Consider the following 19,846-nt stretch of genomic DNA (forward strand, 5'->3'; position numbering starts at 1 on the left):
CCAAATGTAACAGAAGGCAACATCATGTTCCCCACCAAATGTAACAGTTGACAGGGTCATGTTCCCCACCAAATGTAACAGGAGGCAACGTCGCGTTCCCCACCAAATGTAACAGGAGGCAACATCATGTTCCCCACCAAATGTAACAGTTGACAGGGTCATGTTCCCCACCAAATGTAACAGTTGACAGGGTCATGTTCCCCACCAAATGTAACAGGAGGCAACGTCGCGTTTCCTACCAAATGTAACAGTTGACTGGGTCATGTTCCCCACCAAATGTAACAGGAGGCAACGTCGCGTTCCCCACCAAATGTATCCATAGCATCATGTTCTTTACCAAATGTAAAGATAGGCAGCTTGATGTTCCCCATCAAGTTTTGTCATACAGTGAGCATGTCACAGGCATTCTCTGCCAAGTGTAACAGTAGGCATGGGAGTGGGAACGTTCATCATTTTCAGTAGCGTCATGTGCCCACGTAGTACGCATAGTCTATGGGGAAAATGAGTAGACTAGGCCGAGCTTATAATTACCAAAACCCCAAATCGGACTGCGATGAGACTGCAGTGACAGCGCATACAACAGGCAAAAGTAGGGGCTGCCAAAACATTGGGACTACGAGACTCGCAGGTAATGATAGCATCGGAATCTGCATGCAGGCAAAGCTGCAGGTAATCTCTAATAAACCAATAGAATAAACACTACGTAGTAACCATTCTGGAGGTATTTGCCGGCTAGACTAACAGTGGCTTGACCATTTGTATGAAATTTATGTAAAATAATTAAAGGTTTAAAAATAAATAAATAAATAAATTGCAAGCATTAAATAATTTAAACTGTAACTAATTCCAATCATTATAGGGAGAGTTATAGTTTTGAAAACCGCTGCAAAAGGCCATTTCATTTCTGAACCTTGTCTTAAAGCTCATTTTCTCTATGACATGTACATGCATCATGAACTAAGAAAAAAAAATTGTAACCAAGCTGGCTAGCTTAGTCTTGTAATGTACAAGAAAGTGTGTTAAGTTAAGGCAGCACAATGATGTACCTTTGTGTTTTGCACTGTGGCGTTGAACCTCCGGAGTTGAGTGTTCGATTCACACCTCTGGTCTGTGTACATGGAGTTCGCATGTCTGTTCTCCCTGTGCTTGTTCAAAGACATGCAGATTAGGCTACTTGGTGTTTTCAGATTCCCCATTATTTGTGACTCTGTGAATGCTTATGTGTCTGGAGATCGACTGGCACTCCATGCAAGTTGCGTTTGACATTTCAATAATTTTCCTTACTCCATGAGTCCACACCCCCTCTCACCATCCAGCATGTTAAAAAGCATTTTCTTACACCTCCCAAGATACATTTGCTAAGACCATGGCTTGTTTATTTTTAATCAAGTTCTACATTACACTGCCTGGCCAAAAAAGTGTCACCATTTCAAGGTCAAATTATTGGGCTGCATCAAGCAAAGAAAACAACTAAGGAGACTTGAAAATAATGGGGATTGGGTTAAAAACCCTTCAACACATTATCAAAACCTGAAGGGATAGTGCAAAACCATCAACTGTGTGGAAGAAATGCGGTCATGAATGCAAATCACTTAAACACTTGAAGTTGCATGATAAAAAAAAAATCAACTGTAAAAAACATACAGTATCTATGTTTAATAGTGAAAGTAGCATTTTTATACACATACAAAGTGTTGAGAGCTCACAGGATTGTGACTAAACAGCTGTGTGGCCATAAGAAAACCACATTAGTGAGACTAATTAGAAAAAAAATGATTAACTTTGGTAGGGAGCATAAAGTCTGGACTTTGGAGCAATGGGAAAAGGTCATGTGTTCTGATGATTACAGACTGATCCTATTTCAGAGCGATGGGTGCATGAGGGTTAAGAAAGGAAGCGCACGAAGCAATGCACCAATCATGCATAGTGGCCACTGTACAAGGCTCTGGAGGCAGTGTTATGATCTGGGGTTGCTTTAGTTGGTCAAAACTCAGAAACATTATGAGGCAATAAAATGACGACATGATTGTAGGTCATCAGGTCTGACGACCTGAATGTACTGAATGACCAGGTTATCACATATATAAAGTTTTTCTTCCCTGATGGCACAATCATATTCTAGGACTTAAATAGCACGAGGAATAATTTTCACACATGAACTGGCCACCACATTGTGATCTGGAATCAAATCTAAAAGTTTTTAATCAATTCTAAGTGTGCATTTTTTTGGCCAGGCAGATCATTTGACAAAAGAGCACAAAAATAAATCACCCACTTCACCTTTAAGCAAACACCTGAGTTATATAAATCACCCTTGGGAGAAAAGCAGACCCCAAACATACTGTGCTCATGCTTCCTCCAGTCAAAATAATTGATGAGCATCACCCAGTTTAGTTAAAGTAAGTATAATTAGTTACACGTTTGTCATTTGTACACTGATTAATTTTGGATAACTTCACAGCGACAGCAACAAAGATTTGGCGTTCAACAAAGCTTTAAAACACAAACATGGTCAAAGGATAGAGCATTATGCAGCTTCTCAAGCAACATCAAACGTTCACATCCTTAGTCAAAAGTTTAAAGATAAATTAACATCAATGAGATTTCTTGGGGGAAAAAAAGATATTTAACAACAGTTCATTATATCCACACATAATAACCAATACAAGTGACTCTCTATGCTGTACATTTAATTCTAAATGAAAGGTTTACAGGCATCAGGAATTTATGGCAGGAAATGATGCGTCATTTTAAGCCCCTCTCTCGCAGCTGCAGATCTGCTATAAAGGTGCAGCTTAAATGTGCTAGAAAACAAGCAAGCTACCTGATCCTATTTTTGGCTGTTTTGTTGATAAAAATACTGAACATAATTCATACTGGAAATAAACTGGATAGTTAAAATCATATTCTCAACATTCTAGATTCCTGATCACTAGAGACGGGTTATAAATAAAGTGGGACAACACTTGAAAGCCTTCATTTTATTACAGCCTCTCCCTTGGGCAACTAGTGACCTAACTCAGAGATGTTGCACCACTTAATCCAACTGTATTGTCTTCGTAGAACAGTTACCAAAGTAGAGCAATTCAAGCAGATCCAAGAGGACTGGCTGGGAGTCTGTGGGCGCTTGATTTGAGTGATTGATTTCTTAAGTTTTTCGACTTGCTGTTAAAAAGTCAGTCAGGTCAATGCTGACTGCTTGTAGGCTTTGAGGCAGCATAGATGGAGGAAGGAACAAAGTTTTCAAATCTTCTTTTTTCATTCCAAGTAACAGCCTATAGGAGAGAATTAAAAATGGTTATATTTTGAACACAAGCAAACGTGTGCACACGAGGGGTGGTCATAACATTGTTATTATTGCTAAGAAAAAGAAAATGCAATGAAAACGAATACTGGTCGTGAGATTAGTTATTCTCTATATATCCTCCACCTAAGGGTGCAGACTTCTACAAACGATGGATGAGTTGGTGGAGAGTGTCTTTAAAAAAGTGTTCTTTTAGCTTTTGAGGAAAAGTTCCACCTCGGTAATCACCTCAAAGTGGTTTCGTCAACCGATGAAGAAGGAAGAAGTCACTTTACACTTTACAACTGTGTTATACGATGCTGGTGCATTGTCATTGTACACATTCGTAGTGAAATTCTCCGTATTGTTTTATTTTAAATGCAAGAAACGAATGACAGCACACACTTTAATTTTTGCCAGTGTGTTGAACTATACCAGAGTTTTTTTAAACAAGAAGAAATGATCATGAATGTCTTAATTTCCGGAGACATAATTAGGGTGAATGTTTCCGTTTTTATTCATGTGATAATACAAATTTTATGACTGCCCCTCTTACAGTATAAAACATAAATATGACATGGAGACATCACCTGTTCCTATTCACAGCTGTGCTTTAACCACCCCTTGACCTTCCCCATGTCTGCCCCTGTAGCCTGGGGTTAGCTGTGGCTCTGGGGAACGATGCTAGAGCAGTCAGTCACCAGCAGGCCGACGGTGGCCGCAGGGCTGGTGACAGGGGTGGCCGTGGAAACCGTGCCTGCTAAAGTGCTGCTGCTGATAGGATCAGGTACCGTGGGGTCTGCCTGGTTGGCATGTGTGGCCATGTGGCCCTGGAGCTGGGTGGGAGTTTTGCAGTGGACCCCACACAGCTGGCACAACAGCACCCCTCCGGGCCCTGTGCCACGACCCATGCTGCTGTCTTTCCACTCCTGCCCGTGGTGTTTCTGAGCATGGACACGAAGGTACGTCAGTGTGGTGAAGCCTGGTGCGTGGGAAAAATGTGGACGTTGTGAATTGCAAATTTAATATTTTAATAAATAATTTTCCAGGTCGAAGGAGCTAAAGAGATTCAAGGCTAAAACTTACTGCGGTTGCACAAATGGCACACGTGATGTTGGGACTGGTTGTGGACCCTCATGTGATCCGTGATATAGGCAGGAGAGAGCAGTTTGCCGCAGATATGGCAGGGAACTTTGTCCTCGTGTCTGATCATATGAGCGCGCAGTCGGTCCTTCGTGGCGAACGCAGACTCGCACGTCTGCAGAAAGTGATGAGGGGGTTAACACGTCCAAACTGCCATCACTGAGGGTTCATCATACTGTATCTTTAATATACTTGAATATGTCGTTTACATACATTATAACTCCTCTATTATCATGTTACCGCCTGGGGATTTAGTAAATTTTAAAAAGTTTTTCTAAAAAATAGGGGTGCTCCGATTAGGGTTTTTGTGGCTGACGACATTTAAAGTGTTGTTGTGTAGTAATGTTTATTTATTTACTATTTATAGAGGCAAAAAACTAATTCCAATCAGCACTGATCACTTATAATTAAGACCTGGAAATGTATTATACACTTTAAACTTTTATTTAATAAAAGCCAACATATCCCATTTTCTCATTATTTAAAGTTCATAAAGAAACTGAAACAGTAAAATAGCTTACGCTTGACTAAAGAGCAAACATTTTCCATTCCTTGACTGGGGCTCTCTGTCGGAAAAAAAAACCCCGAAATGGATATCTAAAATACGACTGTCCTTATTATAACATGCAGCACATGGAACAAATCTGCGTCAATGAGTAACAAACCGAAACTCTGCACCGAACATTTTGAAATGTACACACACATCAGTCACTTCGTATTTGGCGAGATGATTATGGCTGATCATCCAGCATGTGTGTAGCCGTGCTGAATAGTCGCTCAGTCAGCCTGCATGCATGGAGTGGTACGCTAATCCCGGGCTGCCTCGGACAGATGTGGGAACTGCTCTTTATTTCTCTATTCATTAATATTTTTAAAAATAACTGTTTTAGCCTTTTTACCCCTTTCCAGGGTAAGGCTCTATCTTTTTGAGGGCTTCTGCTACAGGTGGGTTAGTGAGGAGCGACTTACAAGATTTAGCTGTCGCTTTTGCTGTTAACTTGTTAAGTGGTGAGTAAGGTTTGTCCTGTTAAAGATTTTAGCAGGCACTCACCCAAGTTGTTTTGCTTTGAAAAAAACTTTGCATATTGCAAAATTGACACCTTTTAAAGAGACTTATTCCCAGACTTATTCTGTCGTAAGATATTCCTTTACTTTGTTTTATCACAATAGTAATGATTAGCCAGTTGAGAAAGAACCGATCAGTAAAAATTAAGTGATTATCGGCGGCCGATTGATCTGAGCACCCCTAATAAAGAATATCAGGAAAATCAGGCAGGTAATAAAAACAGAACTGGAAGAGTGTTTGTTTAAGCATGTTTGACAGCGTATTAAAAAGTAATGTATTTTTTTTTTTTAATGTTTAGAGCCTACAGAGAGAGAGAGAGAGAGAGAGAGAGAGAGAGAGACAGTGAAACGTAAGGGCAGAGTGGAGGTGCTGACGTTACCGGACACTTGAAGGGTCTCTCTGTGGAGTGCACCTGCCGCACGTGACTGTTAAGATGATCAGGCCTGGAGAGGACAGAGAGGGCTTTAGCACATAATCCACCACAATACACAAGGAGTAAAGAGGTCTGCGTGTAAACGTGGTTGTGTCGATCTCCATGTTAGTGTAAGTGAACAGTGTGAACGTATTTCTTTGTGATGTTCCTAAATGAGAGTTATAGATGAGGATATATGCAGCTTGAAGGTCATTTTTCCTCATCGCACTGGCCCATTTTCTGGCTTAAATTAGTAATCAGGGCATATCTTGCTGTCTTTCAGTAAAGCAGTAGTATTTTAGTCTCCTGCACTATGCGACAGTGAACATTACAGTACCCTCTGATAGAACGGAACACACAGTGAAACACTACTACTACCTTCGTGTGTGCATATATGTGCATCAGAAACACCATACAGGTCATATAATAGATGATATAACAGACCATTTACAGACCGAAGCCCACCTGTTATGCTTCAACTGTAAACAGATATAATCTGGGCACTGGATCATTCTGAACAAAGCAGTGACTCTAATATAATAGTGTGTAAGGCACTGGTACACGTCTCAGGTTTTTAAACTGTACAATAATTATAAATATTCACCTACTATAGATGCTGTAGTCAAAAAAAGGAGCAATGTTGAAAAGATGATTATTCACACAAACTCTGCAAGTCCAGAGTGCCTTAGGCTTAGACTTAGAAGTGACAAATTAAATGAAATACTGATGGATGTGTTACAATTTGGATGAATTCTGCCAACAAGGTTTTCGCTTTGAGGTGTGCTTTATTCGACTCGCTTCCAGAGGGCACAAGGGCTGATAAAGGACATGCTGAGGAGATTTTGGACTGATGTAGTAATGCTGTTCCCACTGACATAAACAAAACACCAGCTGAGGGAATACTGAGTTCCAGAGACTATCAGGATCTACTGTATATAAGCACTTGTAAAATCAACCGCGTAGAACAGACATGTTTACATATAACCCTCACCGTGAGAAACCCTTGGCACAATGAGGGCACACGTATGGTTTTTCCACACCTCCCTGGTGAGATCTGACGTGGTAACTCATCCGATCCTTCCTCTTAAAACGCTGTTGGCAGATCGGACAGGAGTAGGGCTTCTCGTCCGAGTGGGACAACCGGTGCCGATTCAGATGGTACACGTCCCGGAAAGCCTTCCCACATGCCTCACAAGCATGGTTTTTCCTTACGGGGTTGGGGTTGGGGTTAGGGCTTGGGCTGGGGTTGGGGTTTGGAGCAGGAATAGGGTGTGGGTTTGCGATCGGGATTGAGATCTGAATTGGGCTGGTAAGGCCCGGATTCTCTCCGGTGCTGTTGGTCGGCGCAGCCTAAATAGGAATAAAAAAAAGATTTATAGTCTTTCAAAGTTTATGAGTGTGTGAATTTTGAGAAGAAAAAAAAGTCTCTCATACATGAAAATAATCTTCTTTTGACTTCAAACACACATCATCGGACATCATGGGCTGTGAATATCCGATCTATAGAATGAGGCAATGGGTCAGTAATGCATATTACTAATATTAAGGGATTTATGGGGCTTTCGATACAACCTTGTTTCGACAGATGTTATTCTGCTCTGAGGATGAGATGGGGAAAACAAAGCGAGATAAAAGGACAAATCGAAGTAACGATACTCAAACAGAGGACTAGAAGGTGGAGCAGCAACATATATGGGTTAAAATATGAAAAGGAAGACACAAACCAAGCCAACCTGCACCATTGTCCCAGTAACCACTACAGCAGCAGGGAGAGGCTGGGCTGTTGTCATGGCAACCGTGGCTGGAGCGATAGATACAGCGACAGTCTCCACCTGTTGATTGCTGATGGGGGATGGGTGGATCATGGGATCTGTAGCCACTGTGATCGGGGCAGGAATGGACAGCTGAAGGAGGGAGAGAGGAATGGTTTGCCTTTCTACTCTCTGACCCGCCTTCCCAGCATCCACCTTCTCCCGAGCTGCTCTGTCTTTCATTTTCACTCCAGTGTGGACCGACTGATGGCGACGCAAGTTATAGCTGTTTTTAAACTGCTTGTTACATATGGAGCAGATATGAGCGGGCCGGGCAGGCCGAGACACAGGCTTAACTAAAAGAAAGAGAGAGAGTGAGAGAGAGAAAGAGAGAGAGAAAGAGGGGGTATTATTACCTTATGACACAAAATCCAGCATAAAAAAAAACTTCTGCACGTCCTCAATCAGGAAACAGCTCATTTGAGGTGTTTAAACTTTCAACATTAGAGCGATGAATACCATCATTTAATTAAAACAATAAAAGTAAGATTAAATCAGGACTGTGATGTTAAACAGGCACAGATGGGTGATAAATAAAAGTAAATAAATTGTATATAAATGACCTGACATTAACCACACTTGACATTAAGTACACCTATAAGTGAGAACAGTAAAAATAATCATACACTATATGGGCAAATGTTTGTGGACACCTGATCAGCCAAGGAGCGCCAAACCTGTTCCAAGTGTTTCCTGGCCTTATTAATAGTCTTGAGGCTAAATGAGCAAATCCTAACAAGTGTAGTGCAAAATCTATAGGTAAGCCTTCTCCAAAGAGAGAGAGAGAGAGAGAGAGAGAGAGAGTTATTTAGACAGCAAAGACTAACTCAGGACTGGGATTTTAAACAAGCACATATGGATGATATGAGTGCCCACAAACTGTAAATAAAAGATACAAGCACTGAAATAGATAGAGGGGTGGAGAGATGAATATATAGAAATTTTCCATTCTTAATAAAAAACCTAAATAACCACTACTTTTATTCTGGTGCACAGGGGGAGGCCATGACCTGGCCCTAGCCCCGCCCTCACCTGGCTCAGGCTCCGGCTCCTCATTCAGCACCGCCGTGTCCACTGTGGATGGGGGCGGGGCTATGTGCTCGGTGGGCGGGTCCGGGGGCGCGTCCGTTAGCTCAGGCAGAAGGTCTGATTGGAGGGTGCTCTCAGTTTGTGACTGTGGAGGCGGGGTCTGGAGTTAGCAGACGCAAAACAAGACACTTTAATCTTCCTCTCCCTCTTTTTCCTGTCTAACTGACCCTATCCTTGCTGCTGATTCTGAGACATGCGTTTATGTCTAGAGTCACATCTTGCTTTTTTAATTTTACCTGAAAGAGGAAATTGCTCCAAGCAGCGTCCATCTTGAAGAATTCGATGACGGAAATGACGTGGATGTGACGATACCCGAACCAGTTACGTCGGAGGTACCTTTAGGTCCTCTTTGAAGTGAATTCTCTTAAAAGGAAAAAAGGTTTCCCCCTGATTTGTGCTTAATGAGGCGGAAGTCGGTTTAAAATCCTTTCACAGATATATGATTTTTTTTTTGTAACAATATATAATTTACATTACGTGACTGGATTTTAAAATAACATTCTAGCTAGCTGATATTAACAATTGCTCCAAAAACTTTCAAAACGAACATTTCGCAGATTAAAAATTAAAAACAGGCATATTTTCATGCTTTATATAATACATTACATGTAATGCTTTTTTTGTTGCAGCTGGAATAGTGAGACAGTCATGTGCAAATAATTCATGCAAAAAAAAAACAACAAATAAAATAATCATGAGTTTGAGGTTGGCTTTGTACTCAGCAGTCGCTTGGGATGGGAGAAAAATAAATCAGCCTATTTTATTGTAGGTAAGGTTTCGCCCTCTGGGCCTGTCTGTGAGCGAGCCTCGGCGTCGCGTTAAATCTCATCCCTGCCTGCTGAGTCGCTTCGTCGGTCGCGGTCCATGGCTCCGCCTCGGCATTTCAATCGGGAGGATGACATCTTTCTTTTTTTTCTCTCTCTTTCTCTCTCTCTTTCACACACACTCCCTTGTAACGCGCTCCCTCCCGCCCTCGCTCTTTCTTCCCTTTTCTTTTTTTATCCCGTCTTCTCCGCGCCGTTATCGCTCTCTTCCCCCACCGCCGTGTCCCCCTTGTTTTAAAGGGATAGCATTTGGAGTGAACTCCCCCCTCTCTCTGTCCTCGTCCCCTCCTCCGGCCCGGTGTGTGAGTGTGTATTTTTTTTCTCCTCCCGAGCTGAGCTCCGTCGTCCTCTTTCCCTCTCCCTCTCTCTTTCTCTCACTCGCGCGCGCACGCACGCGCCCTCCCCTTCTCCGAACAGACAAGTATTATTTAGCCGACACAAAATCCGAAATGAAATCACGATGGCTAAATATAAAACCTAAGCTTGCTGCTGTGCAGTAACAGCAAAACCCGTGTCACTACGCACAGGACGGATCCTCGGGACAATCAGCTGTGCAAAGAAAAAAAAAAGTGCGTGGGGGGAAAAAATGTCGCAGGTCCTTAAAGGTAACGACGCACGCAGACGCAGTATTAGTGATGTCCAAAAACCGCACTAAATAGTATGTGAAGATAGTTGTTTTTCTTTTGTACTGTGTAGTGTAGTCGCAGTCAAGTGAAAATATAACCTCTTAAAACCGATTGTCTTTTTTTATTTTTAAATATATTGTTTTTATATTAAACACACTATATTAAGGCCAAATGTATACCATCCAATCCCAGGTTTAAACCACTTGCTGCTGTTATAATAACCTATATAACCTGTGTAACCTGGCTGTGTGTGTGATGCATGACAGTGCATCACTGAGATCAGGTGCTGATGTTGTGTGAGGAGGTCTGGAGTGAAGTCCAGCTCATCCCAAAGATGTTCATTGCGGTTAAGGGCATTCAAGTGTTCGTACACTTGTAAAAAACAACAACAACAATGTCTCCATTTGTGCAATCATGCAGGAACATATTAGTTTAAATAAAAGGAAGTTGTAAAATCTAACCATATACTGTATATAGTACGAAAACATTCTATATACTGTACAGTACTGAGAACAATTTGCAGTTTAGCGCCCCTAGCGGAAATGTCGCTCAACTACACCCGACGATGGGGTCACAGAGATTCATTCGTCTTCTGTATACAGTACAGTACTGCTCATCCTGTATATAGGGTCGCGAGGAGGCCAAGAGACTTCAGGTACAAGCGGGGTACACCCTGGACAGGATGCCATCTCAGGATGCACACACACACACGCTACGGGCCAATTGGAGAGCACTGCATGTCTTTGGACTGTGGAAGGAAACTGAAGTGCTTATAGGAAACCCACCAAGCACAGAAAGAACATGCAAACTCTCAGAGCACCGATTGGGAATCAAACCCATGACCCTGGAAGTGCAAGGCCACAGGGATAACCACACCACCACCGTGCCACTCAGAGTTAAAGATAAGTGTTTTAAAATGCGGAGAACTTTATCAGCAACGTAAACACAGAAGAAAAACCAGACTTCATTAAAATGTGTGTAATGCAATTCTCAGTTAAATTAGTTTTAGATTGAATAAATAAATAAATCGTGCAACAACTATATGATTATAAGTAATGTCTGCTGTCTCTACTTTTTTTCTTAAAGTTTCTCACTAGCAAACTTTAATCAAGTACATTTTTTTCAAATCTGGGCTTGAGCTGTGAAAGCTTAAAACATCTTCATCTAACACTAGCTAATGACAGAACCCTATTTTTAGGGTGCCTGGTACTGACTGGTGCACCTTGGAAAAAATACACATCTATATATGAAGGGCATGTTACCCATCAATATTCCTATCACATACATGTTGTTCCTAGGATCCATGACAGATCCACAACAACTCTGACCAGGATATTGTGTTAATGAAAATATATAAATGACTCCCAGGATAACAATAAAATATATAAATAAAACATATATAAATGTACTGGTCTTGCAATTTTTTGGGCTCCTTAATTATTTTTAAAATGATACTTGATGTGACATGTACTTGACTCTCTTCTACAAGTGACCACTCTATTAGAGAGAACTGTTCTGTGGTTGATCACCTGTGACCAGATTTGAGCAAAAGAAGGAGCAGATAAGGGTGTGCTGTAAAGATGCATGTCACTGCTGTTGACCATGTAAGGAACAACCAACATTGCTGTACTTGTTCTTTTGTCTAGTTTAGTCCACAATAAGGGGAGGCACAGACATGCTGTGAAACAAGTCCAGTTGTGAAAAGATATCTTTATTGCCATACCAGCTAGTACAGTACAAAGAGTACGACCATAGACAAAAATACTCTTACCATGACTCACTACATTCCTTTAGGATACAGTTGACGAGGAGTATTGATCCTTTGGGGTTGTGTGGTCATGAATACAGAAATTTGTGTGGTATCAGCAATTCACACTATGACATAGACCTTTTGCACCTGACATCATGACGCCTGCCTGCCATCGTCCCCCAACGGGATGCGACTTACTGGATGCCGGTGCCAAAACCCACATTTGAAACAGTCACAGGAGCACTTAAACAACACTTTTTGTTCTTAGTAACTGCTTCTTGGGTATATGGTTGGAATGACAATAAAAAACCTACATGACTCGACTTACTCCAAGTTGTTCTGTACTGCCTCTGAACCGTTCATGTTGTGTTTTACACTTGAGCTACAAAGCTAGCTAGCTTCTAGCTAAAAGCTGAATTCCAAACACCTAGTCCTTGGTGTGTGCAACATGGGATTTAACAACCTACAGAGTGCATTAGATGCCTATTTTACGCTAGTTGGGATTGAACCCCAAAACAGTTAGTTAGCTATAAATTAAAAATCCTGAACTGTCAGTATTAACATTACCTGCACATTATTTTAAAAAGCATAAAGCACAGTATATTTATTCCATAGCATCATCTCATTTGCAACAGCAGCACTGAATGAGCAAATACTAACGCCATCACTAACAAATGCCACCAAATCAAGGATTTTCATATCTGTAAACTGTCTGAGGTAATCACTTTATGATAACAAATCAAACAAATTCCCTTTTGAATAAGCTGAAGTCCACTATGACATACTGAATATGAAAGTAATCAGCTGAACAGAAGCTGCGACAAAGCATCAGGTAATACAGTAGATAATCAGGAGGTTCTGAAAAACACCTTGAATGTAATTATCAATGATAATACACAACAGCCTAATGTCGGTTTAACGGTACTTCTGCAATCTGCTGTTGAGACTAACGTCACTGTAATCGTGTCTGCAAAAGGTCTACATCATGATTGGTAGAAGTATAGAAACAGCAATAATAAACTAACAAACAGAAATAAAAAATCAGGAAATAACCCAAATAAAACAAAAAGTTTTTATACACACGGTTTGTGCCAAAATATACAGTACCGAATCGTACACATCTCAGACACGCATTTGTGTTTGTTAATGGGGTAAAGCTCCAGACACGTGTTCACAGCAGTGAAAAGGAAGTTGTGTTGTGTAGTAGTTGTTAGAAATGGGTCTCTCAGTGAAGGAAAGAGTATTTATAGTTGAGTAATATTTCCGCTCTTACAGAAGCGATTGTGAATGGAAACAGCGGGTTTAAAAAAGATGGCTGAACACATTCCTTCTCATAGCCGTCCCATTCCCCTGATCTCACACCATCTGATGCCTCACCTGATGGGGAATGTTAAAGGGAAATGTGTTCGACTGTTAAAACAGTGAAGAACTGTGCCGGCATTACGCCAGTAAATCGTCTCCTTTTGCAAGAGTCTGCAGCGTCCTTAGTTCCGGGTTTTAATCCTGGTTGAGAATCTGCGTGATCGATATGTACACAGTCTACAGCGAGGTGGTGCACGCACACACACACCTTGAACACTTGCATTATGCATACAGTGGTAAATCAATACGCTAATAGTGCGTGTTAGTTTCTTTCAGGAGAAATAAACTCATTCAGTCTTTTCATTTTAGTACTGTATATTTCGGCATATACTGTGTGTGTATATAGTGTCTGTGAGAGATAGAGAGAGAGAAGGGGCAGGGTTGGGGGTATGGCAAGATGTTCTACTTTCCCACAATTTAAAGTACATGATTTACACACACATCCAAACCTTTACTTAGGGAACGAGGTAAGGGGTCAGCCGCAAACAATATTTCATTTAATATTTAGGTTTAAACACCAGCATTTTGCTGCTACATGAATTACATTATTTCAAGCAGTCTAAGAATAAATAAATAAACTCTCAGTATGCAAATGGTCCTGCATTTCATTTCGATGAACGCTGGCCCACATCCACTTTCACATCTCCCTTATTCCCTTATTTCACCAACTTCTTGGTCACTTACTCTCTTCCCCACATAAAGCCACAACCCTCATACTCTTCCCTTTTGCCTCCATCATTTGTCCTTACTCCTCTCGCTTTCACGCTCGGCCAGGTCGATGGCAGCCATGTTACGGGAGGCGGTGATGAGGTGGAGACCGCTGATGCCCGACTTCAACAGAGACACCACAGCACACACTCCCAGCAGCCACTGCAGCCACACTATAAAAAAAACACATACACAGGGGTTATATTTGCTGTATGTTCCGTGTAGACTGACAGGAGTCTTAAATGTGTACATGCCATTTATCATTTATCATTATTATCCATTAGCAGCAGAGTAATTCTGAATGTAGACGTTGGGCCGTAATCACAATTAACCCGATAGCAGGATCTCTTAATCACTTTAGTCTGATAGGGAAAGGTCTGACAGGTTCGAAGAATTCATAAAATTACACTGCAATTATTTTGACACAATTGTGATTTAAACTGCAGTATGGAACTATTAAATGTACCATTTACTATTCAAACTTATTTATCTGGGCTATAAGCAAATAATGGCATAAAATATACAGCCAAAAAATGTACACACGCTTCAGGTAAAGGAAAATAAATATATAAATATTTTAATACTAAATTTATTGCTATACATTATAGCAATCATTCTTACTATGATGAAGTCAAGCATTAATATAATATTTATAATTAATTATTATTATCATATATAGTTTATATTGATATACTGTATATAATAAGGCGGCACGGTGGTGTAGTGGTTAGCACTGTTGCCTTGCACCTCCAGGGTCCGGGTTCGAGTCCCGGCCAGGCTTGATTCCTGTCTCTGTGTGCATGGAGTTTGCATGTTCTCCCCGTGCTTGGTGGGTTTCCTCCGGGTACTCTGGTTTCCTCCCACAGTCCAAAGACATGCGGATGAGGTTAATTGGCGTTTCCAAATTGCCCGTAGTGTGTGAATTAGTGTGTGAGTCTGTGTACGTGTGTGTGCCCTGCAATGGATTGGCACCCTGTCCAGGTACCCTGCCTTGTGCCTTAGGTCTCCTGGGATAGGCTCCAGGCCCCCCATGACCCTGAATACAGGATTAAGCAGTATAGAAGGTGAGTGAGTGAGAGTATGTAATAAAAATATAATATTAACATTATATTAATATAATATACATCATTTGTGTGTATACATTATTTTGGCTGACTCTGGCGTTGCATTAAGAAAACTTAGTTCCATTCATTTGTGTTTTATTTCCTAATATTCTGAGTAATAACAGTGCTGTGAAAAAATATTTGCTCCTTCCTGATAAACAGGAGATATATATAAATATATTTTTTAGTTTTTTAAAACAATTCCTTCACAGCTAGAGAATAAGAAAGACTCATTATCAGTTATCGCAATTGCTTGATTGCAGTTGCTGCTGCCAAGGGTGGCACAACCGGTTATTAGATTTAGGGGAAATTACTTTTTCACACAAAGCCAGGCAGGTTTGGACAGACTTAATAAATGAAATCATCTTTTAAAAAATGCCTTTTGTATTTACTTAGAGTATCTTTGAGATCATCAAACAAATTTTGATATTACACAATCATCACAAGTGTAACAAATATAGAAATAAATTGGGAGAAAATACTTTTTCACAGCACTGTAAGACAGAATCTAGGATTTTATTTCTTTAAAGGTTTTTTCAACCACCAAGATTGTTGCAAATACTCTTATTAGTTACTGATAGTGTTTCCGTCACCGTGTTTTAATTGTTTTAATTTAATGATTTTCGTTTAGTGATTTATTTTCTACATTTTAAAACTATGAAATAACATATGCTCTGTCAAGCCTTAATGCTATTTAATGGCCTAAGTGAAGGAGAAGGTGTGGCCAAATCAGGCACATATTCTAATTCCATGGTTTTTCCTCATTTTTATTTCTTTCTACACAGTAAATCATAAAAATGAGGAAAAACCATGGAATTAGAAGGTGTGCCCGAACTTTTGACTGGCAGTGTGTTAATACAAAAAACAAAAATCAACACTACATAACTGAACTTCACAAATTTGGCTATTTATGTGGATAATCGTGCAACACTAATGTTGTTGTTGGTCTTTCGGCTGCTCCCAACACTAATACATTTTGATAAACAGAACTGCAAAAGAAGCAGAAAGGGACAGACATGTGTTTCCATGCACAAGAACAAGAAAATACTAAAACTTACCCTGTGGCTCTTCGATGTAGTAGATCACGTAGAGAAGACAATAAAACAGCTCGTTCCCCATGCACATGAAAAACAGCACCGGCTATGCGAAGTAAAAAAAAAAAATTAGGCAGGGTCACACTAGATTGTGTTTGTGCATTTGTTTGTTATTTGAATGTTAAATTTTATACAAATTAGATCATCACGTGTGTATGCGTGTTTAAATCTTCAAGTGACAAGCAGAATGCTAATCCCTTTATGGCTTGTATATGACTAAATGTGTGTTCAGCCCTTACCCTGGACGTGTAATAGATCCTGAGGATGGGGTTGCCAGACAAGTCAATGGCCTTGTGACTGCTTGCTCCCTTAATTACAGAACTGAGAGACAGACAGACAGACAGAGGCAGAGGGAAGACACATTAGAAATACACATTTTGTAAACATTTAAACTGGTGGAATACCTTGTGTGGACATATTACATTAATAGCATTTGGCAGACACCATCATCCAGAGCGATTTATGTCAACTTATTATACATGTGTGTTAAGGGCCTTGCTTGAGGGCCTCAACAGTGACAACTTGGTGGTTTGAATATGTTGAATTGGTGCCTCACCTGTGCAGGTGCAGCCAGTGGCTGGATATATCCAAGCACATGCTTAACTGGAAAAGAAATGTATAGGACGGGTACAGAAGCGACAGGTTCACCAACAAGCACATGGTGGCACACCGGTCGGTTAACATGTCCAGCATGGCTCCAAACTTAGTGCCTGGATTGAGACAAGACAGAGTAAGAGAGAAAGAATAAGAACACTTTGTATTACTATATTATATTACACATGTTCTCCCAAAGTCTGCTTATTTTCCCAGGGTTCTTCAGATCCCCGCCCCCACTGCACACTACTGTGTGTATACACTGTGGCCGGTGATAAGCTGGTATCGCCCAAATTTAAAATTAATTATGAAATTACTGTCATACAAATGGAAGTCTTTCAGCATGTTTTGTTCCAGAAAAGCAGTCAACATCAAGGTGTTACTCAAGTCACCACTACTTATTTTCCTGTAACATCACTCTCCCAATGGTTTTAGGCTACATTCACACTGCAGGGAAAAATTCTGCAGTAAAATCCTTTTTTTTTTTTTTTTTGCTCAGGAGTGCCAGAGCATCTGAATTCTAATTTTCACCATTATGGTCCTAAATCATATAAAGGTCTGATTTACTTATTTTATTTATTTATTTATTTATTTTTTGTAGTATGACTAAACAGTATGGCAATCCAAATCAGCATTTTTTTATATAGTCATAGCGATACATACCACAACCAGTTTGTGTTTGAAGAGATGAACACGACCCTAGCAGAATTTGGCCACAGTGGAAATAGAAATTTAAATATCTAAAAAACTAAATGTAAATATACTAAAGACCTGCCACAAACATTTTTTATTTTATTATATATATATTTTTTTATAGAAGGCTCAAACTTATCATGTGACACTTGTGTCCTGGTTGTTGGGATCTTGATGTGTTCAGACTAACGCTAAGACATTTTTACATTAGGCACAACTGATCTGTACCAGGCCCAGAAACAACTGCCCCCCCCTTCCAACTCCCCCGGGCAATGTTCACTCCGTACCCCGGTACACTTGCGTATTTATACTCTGTGATACAGCAGGTGGCAGTATGCACTAATTGGTTAAAGTCAAAGTCAATCTAGCGCTATGCCTAACATTATTCATATTTTGGAGAAAAAAAAAATAGAGTAATACTCTTGTGTGCCAAAAGTTTGCACATGTTTTTTTCTTACATAGACACTAATTACATCAGTGACAACTAGACCAGATTCTTTTAATCACAGATGAAACCAGTAAACAAAACTGAACTCAAATAACAAACAGCAAGATACAACTGCTTTCCTCCCTTTAGTGTTAAATTAGCAAAACAACTACACACGGAAAAAACCTGATCTGATAAAGGTGTGACACAGACAACAAGATGGAGACTTACCGATTAAATTTGGGACAAACAGAAAAATTTACTTTATCAGCTATGGCTGTGTAGGTCAGAGGGGGAGATCAGCGTGTGCTATGCACATATAGTTTTCGGAGGACTAATGACGTGACATCATGTTTAATATTAGATTGCCATCTGTAGCGGATTCGCCCGGCGGAACGATTTGTGTTCTCACTGATCAAAATGAACCAAACAATGGAGCCAAGTGTTCTCGTCCCAGGGCCCTCGTGAGAACAGCCGGAGATAAAGGTCACGAAAAACATTGTATAAACACCATCAAAAACAAACAAACAAACAAGAAATAATCTATCATTTGTTGAGTAAATGAAATATGTGCCACTTTTGCCTGCAGTTTGCACATGGTTGGTTATTTCTTACACGGACACTTATTCCATCAGTGACAACTAGACCGGATTCTTTTAATTACAGATGTTTTATACAGCAAGTGGCTTGGGCTGATAAACAATAAGTGAAACCTAGTCTGAACGGGTTTGTAATGAATCAGGAGGGGCGTTTCAGTCGTGACTGGATGCAAATCTGGCAGCCCTGAATAGACTGTGGATAAAAGGGGGTGTAATTGCCTTGATTAAGGGCTCGGGCTGCATGTCCATCAAACGCATCGAGCAGTGCGCTCAGTAGATAACAGAACACCGCAGGAGCAGGACAGCACTGCATCAGATAGAAGGATAACAAACCCAGGACGATCCGGGCATAGCCTGGAGAGAGAGAGAGAGAGAGAGACAAAGATAGAGAAAGAATTCTATTAATTATACACACACTATCAACATCTGTACAAGTGAGCTTGTAATACATGTTTTGCAATTTTTCTTTGCAGTACATATTTCATCTATTTCCATTCTACCTTATCTTTTTTCTTTTTCAGGTCATGAAGCATTTTACAGTGTATGGTCGTGTTGTATGTGACAAATACAATTTGAATTTAGAAGCTAACGGCTGCTGCAGAGTTTATCAAGACTTAAACAGGTGACTTAGCCAGCTAGCTAAGTTATACCGCTTCCGATCTGTAACATCCTGTCAGCCATTCTCCTCACACTCGTGGAAATGTCCTGTAATTATGACATTTATTCACTTCTCACAAACAAAACTAAACTCAAACAACAAACACAACATGATACAACTGCTTTTCTTCCCTTTAGTGTAACATTAGCAAAACAGCTACACACAGAATACACCTGACCTGATAAAGGCGTCACACAAACAACACGACTTACCGATTAAATTTGGGACAAACAGAAATATATTTTCCTCCGCCATCGTTCTGGTCGTGATTTTCGTGTGTCGATGTACAGTATGTTTGTATCTCTCTCTCTCTCTCTCTCCCTCCCTTCACGCGCTGCCTTTCCTTTCCTCTGCTCGAAGATTGTGCAAACCGACGTCACACTTCCGGCACAGTCAAGCTCGCGCGCTTAAAGGGAACGCGCGCTTCAGCGTCACCGCATACTAGCGCGCTAAACAGTGCGCGAGACCACGAGCACCGCCTCGCGAGCTCTACGCACTCTGTAGTACGCTAGTACGCGGCGGTGCACTTCCCCTTTAATCCGCAGCCGCGCCGTGTTGAGGAAACGCGATGCTGCGCAGAATCACATCCCTGCACATCTGTATA

The 19,846-nt window shown here is 40.7% G+C and overlaps 2 protein-coding genes across 4 annotated transcripts; both read right to left on the minus strand.

Annotated features, from left to right (window-relative positions):
• Window positions 1-3,114: 3,114 nt before the first annotated feature.
• On the minus strand, window positions 3,115-10,139 carry LOC128544782 (vascular endothelial zinc finger 1). Of its 3 annotated transcripts, none has more exons than XM_053515047.1 (9): window positions 9,041-10,138; window positions 8,748-8,904; window positions 7,638-8,011; window positions 7,339-7,404; window positions 6,896-7,254; window positions 5,872-5,935; window positions 4,370-4,541; window positions 3,874-4,265; window positions 3,115-3,275 (listed from the first exon to the last, which is right to left on the minus strand). In XM_053515047.1, exons 1-8 carry the CDS (start codon window positions 9,071-9,073, stop codon window positions 3,943-3,945), a joined length of 1,548 nt encoding a protein of 515 aa, XP_053371022.1. In that variant the 5' UTR covers window positions 9,074-10,138; the 3' UTR covers window positions 3,115-3,275; window positions 3,874-3,942. The 3 variants fall into 3 exon arrangements, with proteins under 3 accessions (XP_053371022.1, XP_053371023.1, XP_053371024.1); XM_053515048.1 differs by having other exon boundaries at window positions 8,748-8,889; window positions 9,041-10,137; XM_053515049.1 differs by lacking the exon at window positions 7,339-7,404 and having other exon boundaries at window positions 9,041-10,139.
• A 1,805-nt stretch (window positions 10,140-11,944) lies between these two features.
• Window positions 11,945-19,585, minus strand: cdipt (CDP-diacylglycerol--inositol 3-phosphatidyltransferase (phosphatidylinositol synthase)). The gene is made up of 6 exons (XM_053515050.1): window positions 19,455-19,585; window positions 18,804-18,938; window positions 16,828-16,981; window positions 16,511-16,592; window positions 16,236-16,317; window positions 11,945-14,247 (listed from the first exon to the last, which is right to left on the minus strand). Exons 1-6 carry the CDS (start codon window positions 19,495-19,497, stop codon window positions 14,102-14,104), a joined length of 642 nt encoding a protein of 213 aa, XP_053371025.1. The 5' UTR covers window positions 19,498-19,585; the 3' UTR covers window positions 11,945-14,101.
• Window positions 19,586-19,846: the final 261 nt, after the last annotated feature.

This window comes from Clarias gariepinus, chromosome 16 (genome assembly GCF_024256425.1).
Source record: "Clarias gariepinus isolate MV-2021 ecotype Netherlands chromosome 16, CGAR_prim_01v2, whole genome shotgun sequence".
Taxonomy (NCBI): Eukaryota; Metazoa; Chordata; class Actinopteri; order Siluriformes; family Clariidae; genus Clarias; species Clarias gariepinus.

Coding starts and splice junctions, on each gene's coding strand:
- cdipt (XM_053515050.1), bottom strand. CDS start 19,497: ATGGCGGAGGAAAATATATTTCTGTTTGTCCCAAATTTAATCG. Junction 18,939..19,454: donor GTTTGTCCCAAATTTAATCG/GTAAGTCGTGTT, acceptor CTCTCTCTCCAG/GCTATGCCCGGATCGTCCTG. Junction 16,318..16,510: donor GGATCTATTACACGTCCAGG/GTAAGGGCTGAA, acceptor TACTTCGCATAG/CCGGTGCTGTTTTTCATGTG.
- LOC128544782 (XM_053515047.1), bottom strand. CDS start 9,073: ATGGACGCTGCTTGGAGCAATTTCCTCTTTCAG. Junction 7,405..7,637: donor TTACTGGGACAATGGTGCAG/GTTGGCTTGGTT, acceptor CTCATTCTATAG/ATCGGATATTCACAGCCCAT. Junction 5,936..6,895: donor TGTGCCAAGGGTTTCTCACG/GTGAGGGTTATA, acceptor TGTCCTCTCCAG/GCCTGATCATCTTAACAGTC.